This window comes from Leptonychotes weddellii, chromosome 9 (assembly GCF_054177405.1).
Source record: "Leptonychotes weddellii isolate Sample4059 chromosome 9, ASM5417740v2, whole genome shotgun sequence".
NCBI lineage: Eukaryota > Metazoa > Chordata > Mammalia > Carnivora > Phocidae > Leptonychotes > Leptonychotes weddellii.
In genome coordinates this window covers 108,907,220-108,922,252 of record NC_138377.1, presented here as the reverse complement: position 1 = coordinate 108,922,252, position 15,033 = coordinate 108,907,220, and the positions used below count along the sequence as shown (strand labels likewise).

The 15,033-nt window shown below is 58.3% G+C and overlaps 1 protein-coding gene across 7 annotated transcripts in view; it reads right to left on the bottom strand.

Annotated features, from left to right (window-relative positions):
- Positions 1–15,033, bottom strand: part of APBA2 (amyloid beta precursor protein binding family A member 2) — a 223,033-nt gene that overhangs the window by 3,925 nt on the left and 204,075 nt on the right. For all 7 annotated transcript variants that reach the window (XM_081831510.1, XM_081831517.1, XM_081831511.1 and 4 more), the window contains 4 exons: positions 13,588–13,773; positions 9,679–9,858; positions 8,509–8,721; positions 7,069–7,188 (listed from right to left, as the gene is read on the bottom strand). In XM_081831510.1, coding sequence (XP_081687636.1) covers positions 7,069–7,188; positions 8,509–8,721; positions 9,679–9,858; positions 13,588–13,773 — 699 coding nt within the window. The remainder of the gene's footprint in view (positions 1–7,068; positions 7,189–8,508; positions 8,722–9,678; positions 9,859–13,587; positions 13,774–15,033) is intronic.

Sequence of the window (15,033 nt, the reverse complement as noted above, 5' to 3'; positions counted from 1 at the left end):
CCACCACGCTGCTTCCAACAACCCAGTGCAAGGGCAGAAGCAGGTCCAACAGCAGGGACCCTGGGGGTGAGGCTTCCTGAAGGCCCACCCACCGCCGGAGGTCTCTCCGGTGCACTCTGCCCCGGCACCTGACCCCGGGCACCTCGGCAAGCACTGGCCAGACCCTGGTGGCCCCTTCCCCAGCATTAGCTCAGCAGCCCTGGAGGGCCGCACCCCACCAGCCATGCTGGAGAATGAGGAAGGCCCAGCCCGGAGCCAGGCAGAAGTGGCCTAGGCTGGCTGGGCCCTGTCCCCTGAGTGCCTGGGGCCACCCCACATCATCTAAAGGCCTCGCCAAATTCATGGTGCCTTTGTCCTTACGCTTTCCTTAATTTGAAAACACTGCGATTATGGCTCTTGTCTCATTGAGGATTTGGTCACTTTTTAAGGCATCTTCATACTTGAGAAGGCAGGGGACCCCAAGCCAGAATCAGGAAGGGTGAGTCGGGTCAGCACCCTAAGAGCTCAAGGGTCGGCCGCCGGCAGGAGGCCCAGCCACAGGTGGTGGTCGATGCAGGCAGGACAGCCGAGCCCTTCTGTGCACCTCACTGCTCTTCTCATTCCACGGCAAGGCTCAACATTATCGGGGACCCGCCTCTGTGCCTTGCGGCGAACACCCCCCGGCTGCACCCCCGGGACTCCTGCCTGTGTCAGAGCCACCTCACATCCAAGCCCTGGCCAGGCCTGCTCATTCAGCCGGGGCCTCTGATTTCCAAGGCTGCTGGGGGATGACGCTCCCCTTAGACAGGACGGCTCTCCCCCCTCGCCTACCCCCCCTTCCCTCCCTCAGGACCTGGCGTGGCAACTTTTGAAGCCCAGACAGGCTCAGAAGGCCACTGCCTGCAGGCTGACCCTGGCACCATATGCAGGACTCCCATCTGTCCTTTGTTTTGTGGATTTTTGCCTTGCCACTGATGCCACAGGCCTTTCTCAACCAACCGTGTGGGTCCCTCCCAGCCCTCGGGGTCTCTGTCTTTCCAGTAGGAGACATATGCGCGGCCTGAGGTCACAGTCCCAGGCCACGACTGCCCAGCCAACCAGACTCCTGCCGCAGAGCGGGTCACAGTCCTGGAGCCCGAGCACTCGGCTCAGACGGGGCTCACCAGGGGCCGGCAGAGAGAGACAAGCAGGGTGGCCTACCTGACTGCCCCAATTCTCCATACGAGAATTAAGGAGTAACTTCTATTCCTTGTCTGCCCCCCAAACGATTTAAGGGTATTTTGTGCCCACTGTAACTGGCTCTTTGAAGGTCCCAAGGAAGCTGCTTCAGGGTGACCAGGCTCGCTTCCCGGCCTTCCCAAGTGTCAGGCAGGGCCCCACGTGCTCCCAGGCAAAGAAGCTGGGACAGTCCGTAGAAGGTGCAGGCTTGGTTACACCCCTGCTCGCAGCCTCCTCCCTAGTCATCGAGAGTCGGGGAAAGAAAGTGAAGAGGGAGCAGGACATGCGGCTTTGCCCCTTTAGAGGGAATGACCAGGAGGATGGACCTGGACCCTGGCAGTGACCCCAGCTGGAATCTGGGGGGCAGGCCGGGGGAGAGGACAGAAGGGGAGCAGGACATGCTGAGGAGAAGGCTGTGTGCACGCGCACGCGCACGTGCGCGCACACACACACACACACACACGGGTCCTGGCCTTCCCGAATGAGGCATGCCCACAGGAACCAGGGTGCATTCCAACCTCACGGGGTGCACTTCTGCGGGGGAGAAGGCTGGTGTCTCCCCGCGGGAGACATCTTGATTACTTGAATGGTGGTGTTTTGGAAAGAGAGGAAGGATCCATTTAGAAACAGCGCTAACTGGGTCATCTGGGGCCTGTCTGCAAACTAATGCATTGTACTTTGGGTGTAATGGAGCTGAAAATGGAAAAAGCACTTGTGCAAGACTAACTCAGATGTCAGCAAACTTTTCCAGGGGATTCAGGGGAACTTGGCCGCGTGGCACCACATTGTTCGGAGGCACAGCAGTCCCTGCAGTCTTAGTGAGAGGAGAGAAGAGCGGGCCCACCACCGAGGCCATAAACAGGGCCCCGTGTACACTTACGTCGGTTACTAACACCCTGGGCCTTAGATACAAACGTATCGGCCTCTGCACCGCTCACAAGTGCTGCAAAGTCCGTGCACACACTCGCCCCCTGGCCCCTTGTACAAGCATCTGATTATGGGCCATGGGAGTGTGAGCATGCTCTTCACAACAGCTGGCCTCAGGCCCAATCCCTGCTCTGCCGCTTCCCAGCTGGGAGCCTTGGGGCAAGTTCCTTGACTTCCCTGTTCCTTCGTCCTCTGTGAAATGGTAACAGAAAATGCCATTCCCTAACTGGACCAGCCTTGCAGACACCAGCTGCCCAGGGATGCCCGAAGCTTGTGGGAAGAGCTTCCCCATGGGGTGGCCTTCGTTTCCTGGTTCCTAGAACTGATCGATGGACTGACACCCCAGACAGATGGACCAGGGGGCCTAGGAGTATTTGCAACGATGAAACTAGACAGACTGGAAAAACAGAAGTCCTGCACACCATGCTTACTGCAGCATGATTCACCACCATCAAGAGGCGGGGGCAACCCAATGTCCACTGATGGATGAATGGACAAATGAAACGTGGTCTAGTCACACAAGGGAATATTATTCAGCCCTGAAAAGGAATGAAATTCTGACACAGGCTAAAAGGTGGATGGACCTTGAGGGCATTATGCTGGGAGTTAAATAAGGCCAGTCTCCAAAGGGCAAGTACTGTCTGATTCTACTTATGTCTATGAGGCACCTAGAGTGGTCAAGTTCAGAGAGACAGAAGGTACAATGGTGGCTGCCAAAAGCTGGGCTTGGGAGAGACGAACGGGGAGTCGGTGTTTGATGGGCGCAGAGTTTCCCTTTTGCACGATGAAGACTTCTCAAGAGGGCTGCACAACATACTGGACGCTTGAAAATGGTTAAGATGGTAAATGTTAATTGATTTTACCACAACTGAAACAGACAAAAGAAGAAACAGATGTCCCAGGAGAGAGCTGGGCCTGAAAGAAAAGGGAGTGAGGGAGGCCGATTCCAAAATGTAACACAGCTTCTTAGCCACACGGGCCTGTCATTCTGGAGAAAAGACAGGCCGTGCTAAGCTCCACGAGGAGGCCGAGGCCCAGGCTAGCACCTCCCCCAAACACACACGGGTGTGTGCACACACAGGTACGCAATACGTGCACACGCACGTGCACACCCCTGTACGTACACACATACACGTGTGTGCACACAAACAGCTGTGCAGAGGACCCTCCCTCTCTCCTCTCACGTGACAGCACCCAGATTTCCGCAGACGCCCCCATGCTGGGACCACTCACCCTGCACACGGACGACGACAGCCACCTGCCACGGGAAAAGCTTCTGCAGCGATCAGGCAGAAAACCGCGGGGGCTGTGCCCAGGAGCTAACGAATGCCATCTCCTAGCCAGGCGACCTGCCACCCTCCGGCCCTGCTGTGGTCAGGCGGGGTGGAGGGGCTCCCGGGAGCCAGGACTCCACATGGGGCTCGGCGAGGGTCGAAGGGGACCTCTGAGAGCCTCACGGGCACTGGGGACAAGGAGGCCGGTGGTCATGAGTGAGGTGCCAGCCAGGGGACACTCCACTATTGCAGGCGGCAGGGGACCACAGGGGAGGGGACAGTTACCAGGCCAGGCCCCTCTGGGGAGGCTGAGTGGGCTGGAAACCGAGGTCGGACCTGACCACGCTGTGAGGGGCAAAGCCTAGCTCTTGTGTCCCCAGAGCCAGCCCTCGGTCAGGAAGAGCCAGCAACCCCCGGCCTCCTAAATGTTCTCCCAAACACACTCCTGCCACTGCCACGAGGCCCCCGCTGAGCGACGGAGCCTGTGGCCTTCATCAGCCGCCACAGACGCTGGGACACGGCCTGAGCAGCGGCTGTGGGCGCAGCTGCCTGGTACCAGGGCCTCCGAGCTCCCCGGGGGCCTGATCTTTGCAGCCGCCTGCGCCGTTTTCAGGGGGATGTGTCGCAGCAGGAGAATCCATGCAGATTCACTTGCTTTATCTAAAACCCTCCCTGGCACTTTCAGGGCCAGCTGCCACATACTGGGGAGGACGTCCCAAGAACCACCGCAGCCCCCAGCTCTCTGCAACCACCCCCCACCCCCGCTGCCTCTCATCCAGTGTCGCCCTCAGGCCCCAAGCTGCACACACACCCTGGACCCGTGGCGGAGGCACCAAGAAGTGACCAGCAGCACTCTGCCTCAGGACTCTTGTCGGGGCGTCTGAGACCCGGGAGGCACGGCCCAGGCGATGCTGTCTGCAGAACCGGGTATCATTTCCCCCCAGCTCTGAGACCCCCAAAGCCTAGATCTGCTGCTGCCTTTATCCCCACACCTGCCAAACCTTCCGAGAAGCGCCTCTGCCCTCCTCACTGCCCTCAGCCTCGCAGCCACTGACGTGGACCAGCATGCCCGTCCCCACCTGCAGAGGCCACCCCCCTTCACCTCCCCAGGAGAGCCCCCTCGTCAGCCACCTTGCCTTCTTCCCGCTGCCTCAGAAGGAAGGCTCACGTGTCCCCTCAGACCCCCTGCACCTGTCCCGCACCGCTGCTTCCCCAGGGACGGCGTCCCCATCCTCTCCTGCTTGCCTTAACTTAGCCCCGCTCCTTCCTTGTCTCTGTCCCCTGCCTTCTCTCCCTCAGTCCCAGATGGCCTCCCTGGCTGTGGGCCCCGGGGCGAGTTACTGAACCTGTGTGGCAGTCGCCTCCTCACGAGTAGCCACGCTCCTCCTTGGGCCCTTGTAATTAGACAAGCCGAAGAGAGGCAGGGGTTTGGGGAGGGGGTGGCATCGGGCTTGTCCTGGGCTCACGGTCCTGCACGGGAGCCTGGGAGGGCGGCACTTCTGAAGGAGCAGCATGGCTCCCAGGCAGGCCCTAGGGGAGGGCTTAGCACGTGGGAGGCAGGTCAGAAGGCCCCTCCTAGCGCCTCCCTGAGCATGGGGCCCGTGCTCATCCCACAGTGCTCACAGCTGCTGCAGCCAGAGACCCCGGGTGATTTATTTTTGCAGAGTCCCTAGGCCAGCTACTTGTGCCCCGGGCACGTGCGTATGCAGACAGGCTGGGCAGGGCAGGGCCAGGCCACACCACCACCCGGCCAGCTCCTGGGACAGATGCACTGACCTGGACAGGGGATGCAGACAACCTAGCTGGGCCCCCATGCCCGGGTGCAAGTGCCAAGGGGCCTTTCTCCTCTGCAGAATCCAGGCCCGGGGGGCCTTCTTTAAATGTCTCCATGTACTTTATGGATTTTCTCTGTTAATCTTCACAACCACATTTTGAGGAGAGCCCAGAGAGGTGAAGTGACCCGCCCAGGGTCACACGTGTAGCTAGGAAGGTTTGGCCAACACTGGCTAGATGCCCCCACACCCTTTCCCTCTTTGTCACAGGCACCAGATGGCCACCTTCCCAGCCTGCCCTATGTTTTGTGGGGCATGGGACTGAGTCCTGTGCGGGCGAGTGAGCTGTGGCCAGAAATGCCAAGGGCCACACCTGGGTCCCTATCTCCCTGTAGCTGCCAGCCAGTCACAGAGCAGCTAGTGGGGGCCTCCAAAAGCCAGGTGAGGGCACGACGGGGCCCGAGTGGTTCTGTGGAGCAAAGAACCCCCCCCCAGTGGACTGTGACCCGAGTGAGAAACCAACTCTTAGCATGCTGAGATTTGGAGAACACTTGTTAAAGCAGCAAGGGCGCACTAACCCAGAAGGGACAGAAATGGCCCTGGGACTCTCCCCAGCTCCACGTACTTCTCCACACTTCTGTACCAGATAGCAACAGGGAAAATTTTGACTCGTTTGCAGTTGTCTTTCTAGAATGTTCTCCCATTGTGTCTCTTCTGTGCTCATGGGCAGGCATCCATATCCCCCCTCCCCTGACACGACTCCCACCTACTGAACCTCTTCCTCAGTTATTACTCAAAGCTGGCTTAAGCAATCTGGAAGTGACTGGTCTCGCCTCTTCTGTCCACCGTCTGTGGCCGCGTCTTTGCCCACTGGGACCTTTGCACGGGGGATGACCAAGGAAACAGATTCACTCCAGCCAAACATGGGTCAAAGAAAAGGCAGGAACTCTGGGGGCGCCGGGGTGGCTCAGTCGTTAAGCATCTGCCTTCAGCTCAGGTCATGATCCCAGGGTCCTGGGATCGAGCCCCGCGTCGGGCTCTCCGCTCAGCGGGAAGCCTGCTTCTCCCTCTCCCACTCCCCCTGCTTGTGTTCCCTCTCTCGCTGTGTCTCTCTGTCAAATAAATAAATAAAATCTTTAAAAAAAGAAAAGAAAAGGCAGGAACTCTGGGGGCGCCTGGGTGGCTCAGTCAGTTAAGCATCTGCCTTCGGCTCAGGTCATGATCCCAGAGTCCTGGGATCGAGCCCCGTGTCGGGCTCTCCGCTCAGCGGAAAGCCTGCTTCTCCCTCTCCCACTCCCCCTGCTTGTGTTCCCTCTCTCGCTGTGTCTCTCCCTGTCAAATAAATAAATAAATTCTTTAAAAAAAAAAAAAGAAAGAAAAGAAAAGGCAGGAACTCTGAACTGAGAGCTTTGGCCTGAGGAACGGGCACAGAATGTTTGGGCAGACCAACACTCACTCGAGCCCAGAATCACCTCCTCCTGGAAGCCCTCCTGCTTCCTCAGTGCCTACACAGTGCAGGCACCTCACGGATGGCTCTGAATGGGTGAATGAATGAGTGAATGAGTGGATATCTGTTGAGCACAGTCAGATGTTGCCACTGGCCGGATGTGTCCAGACTGCAGTGGTTGGAACAGCCGTCACGGGGACAAGGGTGCTTTGAGCAGGGCTGGAGGGACCCATTCCTTGGCCACGCACCAGCCCTCCCTCCCTGGCCAGGCCTGCCCTGGGAAATGCTCAAAGCTCCTGCCCAGCTGTGCCCACCCGCCAGGGCCTGTGCTGTCAGACAGAAGCGGCTGCAGGGGCAGGGGGGTGGAGAGCACCCCCCACCTCGCCAGCCCCCTGCATCCAGGCCCACACATGCGCGGTGGAGGTGGCCGAGGAGGAGAGGGCAGACTCACGATCCCGTTCTGCACGCTGAAGCCCAGCTGGTACTTGAGGTCCGGCCGCTTGATGAGGACCGTGGTGACCGGCGGACAGCTGACAATGTTGAGCTTCACCTGCGTCTGGTTCTTCAGACCCTGCAGGACGGGGCAGGCATCACAGGGAGCCTTGGATGCCACCTACGAGCACAAGCTCACAGGCCCAGACTGAGGGTGAGTCAGCTGGCAGGGCGGGGGCCCTGGGTGCCGGGGAACGGCTCCGGTGGGTCAGCCACCTCTCGGCCTCCACGTCCCTCTGTGCGACCCGTGTGCGGGTGGCTGGCTACCCCGGCTGGGTGGGTGCCGTCTGAGCCAGGTAAAACCACGCACAGCCAGAGGCTGGGCCCTGTGCACCACGGTGCATGACCAATGGGACAGCACCAGGGTCACCCTCAGAGGGTCATGGGAGGGGCCCTCCCCACACTGGATGCAGGAGGAGCACCTTCTGTTTGGAAGGACCACAGGGAAGCCTTCCTCAAAATAAAACGTGTTAATGGCAGGGGTGGGGACGGGGAGCGAGGGGCTCAGTGAAAATCTGTAAGCAAGAGGATCTAGAGTCCACAGCGAGCCTGGGCCAACTGGAGCCAACAGCGACCTCAGGGTGACCTGTGACTGTCAGCGGGCGCCCCAGGCCACGGTTGTGAGGTGAGGTCCAGGCGGACCAAGCCTCTGGCACCGCGGGCTGAGGCCTTTGTCGTGTCTACCGTCCAGCTTCCCAGGCGGTCACCCGTCAGGCAGATGCTCTGCTGGGCTGGCTCTGGCCCCGAGAATGCCCTTCATCTGTCAGGCTGACAGGCGTGTCCTCCAGCACCAAGACCACAGCAGGGGAGGGGGGAACAAGCCACAGGGGGCTGGGGGCAGGATGCAGACAGAAGGCCCCGGGGCGGCCCCCAAGCAGGCAGAGCCCACTGTCCGGAGACCCTGGACAGAGCAAAGGCACAGTTGTGCTAGGCCTCTTGGAGCGGCCTCTCCGAGCTTTCTGCCCTGAGGCTCTTCTAGAGCTGGGGCAACCAGGCGTGAAGAACCCCCAGCAGGGACCGGCAGCTCAGCATCTCCCAAAGCTGCAAGCTCACAGGCCAGATGGTCAGAGCGGCCTCCCTGCTCTCAGACCCATGCAGGGGCCCACCCTCCCCGTGTGCCCAGAAAACGGGACTTTCGGTGCTAACCTGTGAAATTCCCATGCACACCGGGTCACCCTACATCTGGGGGTCCTCAGCCCTTGCCTGGGGTCCATGTCACTCAGAACTGGCATCAGTGAAACCAAACGTCCCCTTCTCATCCCCAAGGGCAGCCCGGGTCCTTCTCTGATTTCAGTGCTATGGTATGGTCTTGGGTCTCTCTGGACCTGTTTCCTCACGTGTCAAGGGGGAAAGGACAAGGCAGCGAGAATTAAACAAGGCAGGGGCCCCGCGTGCGCACCTTGATGATGCCCTGGCAGGTGGCAAGGGGCAGCCCCACCAGGCTGGTGCCGTTGATGGACATGATCTGGTCCCCGATGCTCAGCTTCCCCGAGCGGGCCGCCGGGCCGCCGTTCATCATATTCGCCAGGATCACCGTGGGCAGGATGGAGCCCCAGCCCGACTCCACCACCACCACGCCCAGGATCTCGCCCTTGTGCTTCTCCAGCTGCAGCTGTAAGGAAATGAGCAGTGAGAGGGGCCCGTGATGGGGGCCGGGGGCCTGCGTGCCTAGCCCCTGGCCTCGCCCAGCTCTGGCTCCCAAGCTGGAACCAGGACCATAGACTCCCTCCCGCCTGTGCCCAGCATGGACCCCTCCAGGCCCAGCACAGCGGCTCCATCGTCCTAGCTCCTGCTGTTCTCACCTCCCACAAACCCATGGAAGCGAGAAGAATGTTAGACTCCAGGGCTCACATCTACCCCCAGCTTTTGCTCTTACCTAGAAGAGTCCTGCCTTCTATCCACCCCAAGGGTCATTCTCTCAGAAAGCTGCCTGTCATTCATTCAGCAAGAAGCCAGGCATATTCATTCATTCATTCATTCATTCATTCATTCATTCAACAAGCAGTCTGATTATTCCTTCATTCACTTCTTTACAAGCAGTCAGGGTATGGGTCGTCTGCAGGGTATCTGCTCCCGTGTCTTAGGAGGACATTCCTGCAGATCCCTGAGCAGCACACACTGGGCCGTGCTCAGGCCTCCACCTCTGGGAGCTTTGAAACTCCCCTGGGCAGCACACCCAAGTCCCCCGTTTGAAGACGCTTCTCAAATGCTTTTCAGAAACACCTCCTGGGTGCTGAGCTCCAGTAGATGATAACAGTGGCATTAAAAGGCACATTTTCAAGGTCATTAAGACTGATTGTAATCAGCTCCTTTGTTACAACAACACCTCATTTCACACCCAAGTGCTCAGCTCCGAAGGCAGGAGCAAATGTACATTCTGGGCAGCACGTCACTGCTGTGAGGATGGGGATCTGCGTGAGGGCCCTTCGAGGGCTCGCTCTCGTGTCCTCTCCCAGGGAGCTGCTCTGGGGCATCGCCGGGCGGCTCTGGTCTGCAGGGGCTCAGCGTGGGTGGCAAAGGCCACTGCAGCGTGGCATCCCGTGACCCGCCCACAATGCACGTGGCTCACCTCCTTGCAGTTCTCGGAGTTGGAGAAGTGGATGAGGTCGTCGTTGTACATCTCCTGGGTGTTGATGATGTCGCTGTACTCCTTCTGGCTCAGGTCTTCGGGGTTGATGCCGTTGGCGCGCAGGAACTCCTGGTAGGCCACGCTGAAGGCCTGGCCGATGGACTGTGCGATCAGCTGGGCCTGTGGGCAGGGAGAAGCCCACTCGTGACCAGCACAAAACCACAGGCGTGCCACACAGTGCAGAGAGGAGGGGCCGTGGCCGGGCTGGGCGCAGGGTGCACACGTAAGTCTGCAGTGGGCCCTTGCCCGGGCTTAAAGGAACAAGAGAGAAACTGTAGGCTCTCCTGTGGGGATAGCTGTCTTCCCGCCAACACCCCACAGTCGGCCGCCACGGGGTGAGCCTCTCTGCTGCTTTGTACCCAGCAGGGCCTGGTCCTGACTGCTCCCGCCAGAGCCGTTTCCATCCCCAACTATCCAGGACAAAGCACAGTTTCAAATAAAGTCTGGGAAAATTATGAATTGTTTGCTAAATAGCCTATCTTTGTTGTTTTAATTGGTGACTACTCTATTTTCTTTCCACCCACCTTACTCCAAAAGTAGACTTGTTCTTGGAGGAGGGTCACAGAGACTCTTAGTTGTCTCCCCAACATTTATGTCTCCTTAGCAACAGAACCCAGTGTCAACCGGGGAGGCAGCATGTGTGTCCAGCTGTTTTTGTGGAGGGAGGGTGGCTGTTCCAGGCTGAGGCTGATGAGAAGCACAAGACCTGGAGACACCAGCACAGACCCTACAGAGCACAGCACCTCTTTCCACTACAGGGAACCACTTGTGTGCACGTTACTGAATCTCCGACACTGCAGAGTCCTGGACATTGAAAAGTCACTGCCAGGCTTCGCCTGTCACCAGCCAGTGTGCAGACAGGGGACGGTTGAGGGGCAAGAGCTAAAGTCCCGAGCTCCCGGAAGGATGCCAAGCACTCTGGCAAGCATGTGGCCCTGGAGAGCAATAGGGCTCCCAGGGGCCTGGCCCCCAGCAGGGCCTCCTCCCCACCCAGCCCTGACTGCGGGAGCCCCGGGGCTGCTCTACCCCCTGCCGCCCCGTGCCTCCCAACAGCCATCAAAGGGGCCTTCTGCATGGGTGCCCCCTGCAAACCTCAGGAGCAGAAAATGGTAAAACCAAGGATTTGACCTAAATGCCTAAATCCCTTCCTCCCTCTACACACTGCATGCTTTAAGTGCTACAAATGAGTATGTCTCTGCACCAAAGCGGGCTGGGCTGGATGATAAAGGCAGAGCCGGAGCATGGAAGGCTTTCCCAAAATAGGTACGGAGTCTGACTGAACTGCCCTCCCACACTGGGCCCGGAAGAGTTTACAGGAAGGACAGGCCGATGTTCACTTGGCAGGAATAAGTCCTGCTCACTCCCAAAGACCAGCATTTTGGCATTTTGGCCACGCCACTTAGGGCGGATTGGCCAGAGCTGCAGTGCCCGGAGGCCACCGGGAGACACCCCGGCCTGGACACGTGTGGACTGGAGGGTGGGGAGCCCAAGGTGGTGCACCGAGGAGCAGCAGAGCAGTAGCCGGGGCCCTGGCTAAAGCTGGGAGTCAGGCCTTGGGAAGAGGCCGGAAGAGGGAGGGGGCAGGGGACGGGACCCCAGGACCTGCCCTGCCCCACTGTGGTCCCAAAGCTTGCTGCCAGCTGTCCCCAGGTCGCCGGGTCTGTCCCCAGCTGACTGTGGTCCCCTGACAGGGAGGAGTTCTGAGAGCATCGCTCCCTTCACCCCTGCATGGATAGCCTGGCGGCATTGCCCGATGCCCTGGGACTCTGCCTGGGCGCCCCACCGCAACCCATAGGAGCTCCTGGGGACAGTGAGGCCATTCATGCTTGGGTTCCTTGGGGTGCAATCCAGGAGCCCTTGGCATCTCCCCCCCAACTGCTGGTGATGGTCTCCCATTTCCCCATCCGCCCTGTGTCCCGGTGTCCCTTCCAGCCGGCCTGGGGGACACACACTGGCAGCCCTGCAGACAAGGGGGCTCCCCTGCCCCCCAGCTCACAGCCAGGGCTGTGGGTGTTCAGTGCTGTGAGGCCAGGAGCCCCGCGCAGGCAGTGGGGAGCACAGGGGGCTCGGAGAGGGGCGGGCGTTGGCAGCTTGGCCCTCAGAGGCGGCCTCCTGCAGGAGGTGAGGCGGGGGAAGGGCAGCTGCCATACCCCAGCACCGCTTTGCCTCAGCTCTTTCGCCCGTGTGGCTCATCTACCCTGGCCTCAGCCCGGCTGTGCCTGAGCTCCATTTTATAGAGGGAAACTGAGTCTCAGAAAGAGCCACTGCTATCCTTAATGCCACCTTCCATTTTCTCCGGGTGTTCCGTCTGCTGTCACCAGACCCTCGGATCGCTTACTTGTCCCCAGCAGCCCCCCCCAGACGGAGCCACCATCCAGGTCCTACGCTCTGGGCAGCTTCTGAGGGTCCACCCCTCCGTACCCCACCGGGTGGGTCCTTCCCTCACTCGTTCAAGGGCCATTCAGAGTCCCACTCACGCCCACCTCCGCTGGCCCTCAGCCTTATCTCCCCCTGCATGGAGAACAGGGGGGCCGCAGCAGCACCCCCAGACAGTGGCACCCCTGACTCTAGCCCTCGGCCCGCAGCCATCCGCAGGGGCTGGTACCCTTTGCCACTGGCCTTACCCTGCGCATCACTCACAGCCATTCCCGAGGGCCCATCTCCCCCTACCAGGTCTCTAAGTCAGCCTCATGCCCTGAGTCACACAGAAGTGCCCATCTGGGTGCCCACGGAGATCTGGATCGTGGGGAAAAGAATGTGTGTGTGCACAGCACACACTCTCTTCTCCCATCAATATACCATCGCTTCAAAGCACTTCTAGATGACTTCAACTTCTTAGCAAGAGGCTGACTACCTCCATCCCTCAGTCCTGCCTTCAAATATAAAAATCTGGGGGCCATTCCCTCCTGCTTCAGGTCCCTGCCCTGCAAGTCCGTATGTGAACAAGAATGCCCCTTTCCAAGTATTCACGGAGAAGCGATGGCTTTTCAAAATTCTACTTTGGCAACACCCGCAAGATCTGCCCACCAGGGGGCAGCAGAGAGACCTGGCCCACTGTCCCCTTTGCTCACCACTCAGCCCCCTGCTCCCTTCTCTGGTCCCCTTCTCCCAATTCCAGGCTCAGAAAGATGCTCTCATCCCACTGAAGGAAAGAGTCAAAGGGCTCATGGTCTCTCAGCAAGTCTGGAGTATTTAAATGCCAACATGAAAATGGCCATGAGCAAAAGCAGAGCTGTTCCTCGGGCACAGTTGCCTCCTTGTGCGCAAGCCTGGCATGTGAAAATGTGCATCTTAACCACAGAAAAGTCAGGGAGTAATCTGTTCTAGGAGAAAAAGATTGTGTTAAAGGATTTCTTCAGATAGCGCCCCTGGCCTATTTAACTACGGTTCAATTTATGAACAGCCCTGAAGGACGTATTTCTTTCTTTTTTTTTTTTTTTTTTTTTAAAGATTTTATTTATTTATTTGAGAAAGAGAGAATGAGAGACAGAGAGCATGAGAGGGAGGAGGGTCAGAGGAAGAAGCAGACTCCCCGCCGAGCAGGGAGCCCGATGCGGGACTCGATCCCGGGACTCCAGGATCATGACCTGAGCCGAAGGCAGTCGCTTAACCAACTGAGGCACCCAGGCGCCCAAAGGACGTATTTCATAAAGTGAAGTAAAACTATGTTCCCTATCTCTACAAACTCGGGTGTTAGAAGAAAACCCCACTGATTCCACCGGAAACATATATGTTGGTGCGCAGGATTTCTACCTGAGACATGGTTTCCAAAGAGCCTGGGATGCCGCCGGAGCCCTGGTGAAGTCGGGGCCGTTGGGAGGGGCGCGGCAGGCCTGCACAGTTACTTACGTCCTCAGACTCAAACACGTGGCAGATCATCTTGTACTGCTTCTTCCCCTCTTGGGCCCCAGGGGTGGTCTCGATGCAGTCCTGAGAGGCCGACCGGGGCATGCGCCGCCTGGCCATCAGCACCACGATGTTCCCAATGTCCGCGATGTAGGAGATGGTGCGCAAGGCGTGGTCCATCATGGTCTCCTGTCAGGAGTGGGGGGGATCCAGGTTAGGAAACATTAGGGAGAACAAGCCATCAAAAAAACACTCAAGTCCGGGATTTCTTGGCCTTGACACTAATGATCTTGGGGGGGGGGGTCTTCCTTTCTTGTGAGGGGCTGTTCTGTACACTGTAGGATGGTTAGCGGCATCCCTGGCCTCAAGCCAGTAGGTGTCAGTAGCCATCACCCCGTTCCCAAGTTGTGACCACCAAAAGTATTTCCAGCCTTTGCCAAATGTCCTCATGGGGAACAACATCACCCTGGTTGAGAATCACTGCTCTAGGGAACAGAGCGTTTGAGGGCAGTGATGCACAGTCAAGGTGAATCTACTTTCGCCCCACAGCACCCTCCCACTGCTTCTTGGAGGCACGACGTCAGGGGGAGCTCTTGGTTCCTGTTGGAGGAAGAGTGGGGAGGCTGTCAGCAGGTGAAGCCTGTCCCCACCTGATCAGAGGCGGTCTGTGGCTCTGAAGAAGGGTCCCTTCCCTGCAAGGCACATGCCTTTCCCTAGCAGATGAGGGAGGCTCATCATTCCACAGATGAGTTCTTCCCAGGGAGCCCAAGCAGTGCAGGCCCTGGTCAGGGGACACTGAGGCAGCTCCCCTGACTGACGGACGGGTCTCTGTGGCCTTTCAATTCCCTCGGCTCCTGGCAGGTCCATTACTCTTGATGGCTTTTGTCATCTGACAGGAATCTCCACAGAGCACCGTGCGCATGACCCCTACCTAACAAGGCTGCACACAAAGGCTCTGAGAAACTCATCAGTTGGTCTTTTATTGCCTTTGTGCTTTTTCCACAAGAGAAAAATTGGCTGCTTCTGCAACCTCGGAAGCCCCTTTTCTTCCTCACAGAATCCATTTTTATAGCAGATATTACCCCACGTCTGTCTTCCAGGAGCTGATTTGTTTCCTGGCCAAGGCTAGGGGGGTGGTTTCAAACCACAAGAGCCACTTTTCAGGAGGGGGGACCAGACAGGGAACCGTCGAGGATGGCTCTTCGGCATTTCCTGATTTCTGGCCACATGCCCTTGGCATAGCCATCTTCCTTGCAGACGAAGGTACAAGTATGAACTCTGGGCTTTATTTTAAAACACATTTACTAACAAAACCAAAAGACAACCGACAGAATGGGAGATGATATTTGCAAATGACATATCAGATAAAGGGCTAGTATCCGAAATCTATAAAGAACTTACCAAACTCAACACCCAAAGAACAAAGAATCCAATCAAGAAATGGGCAGA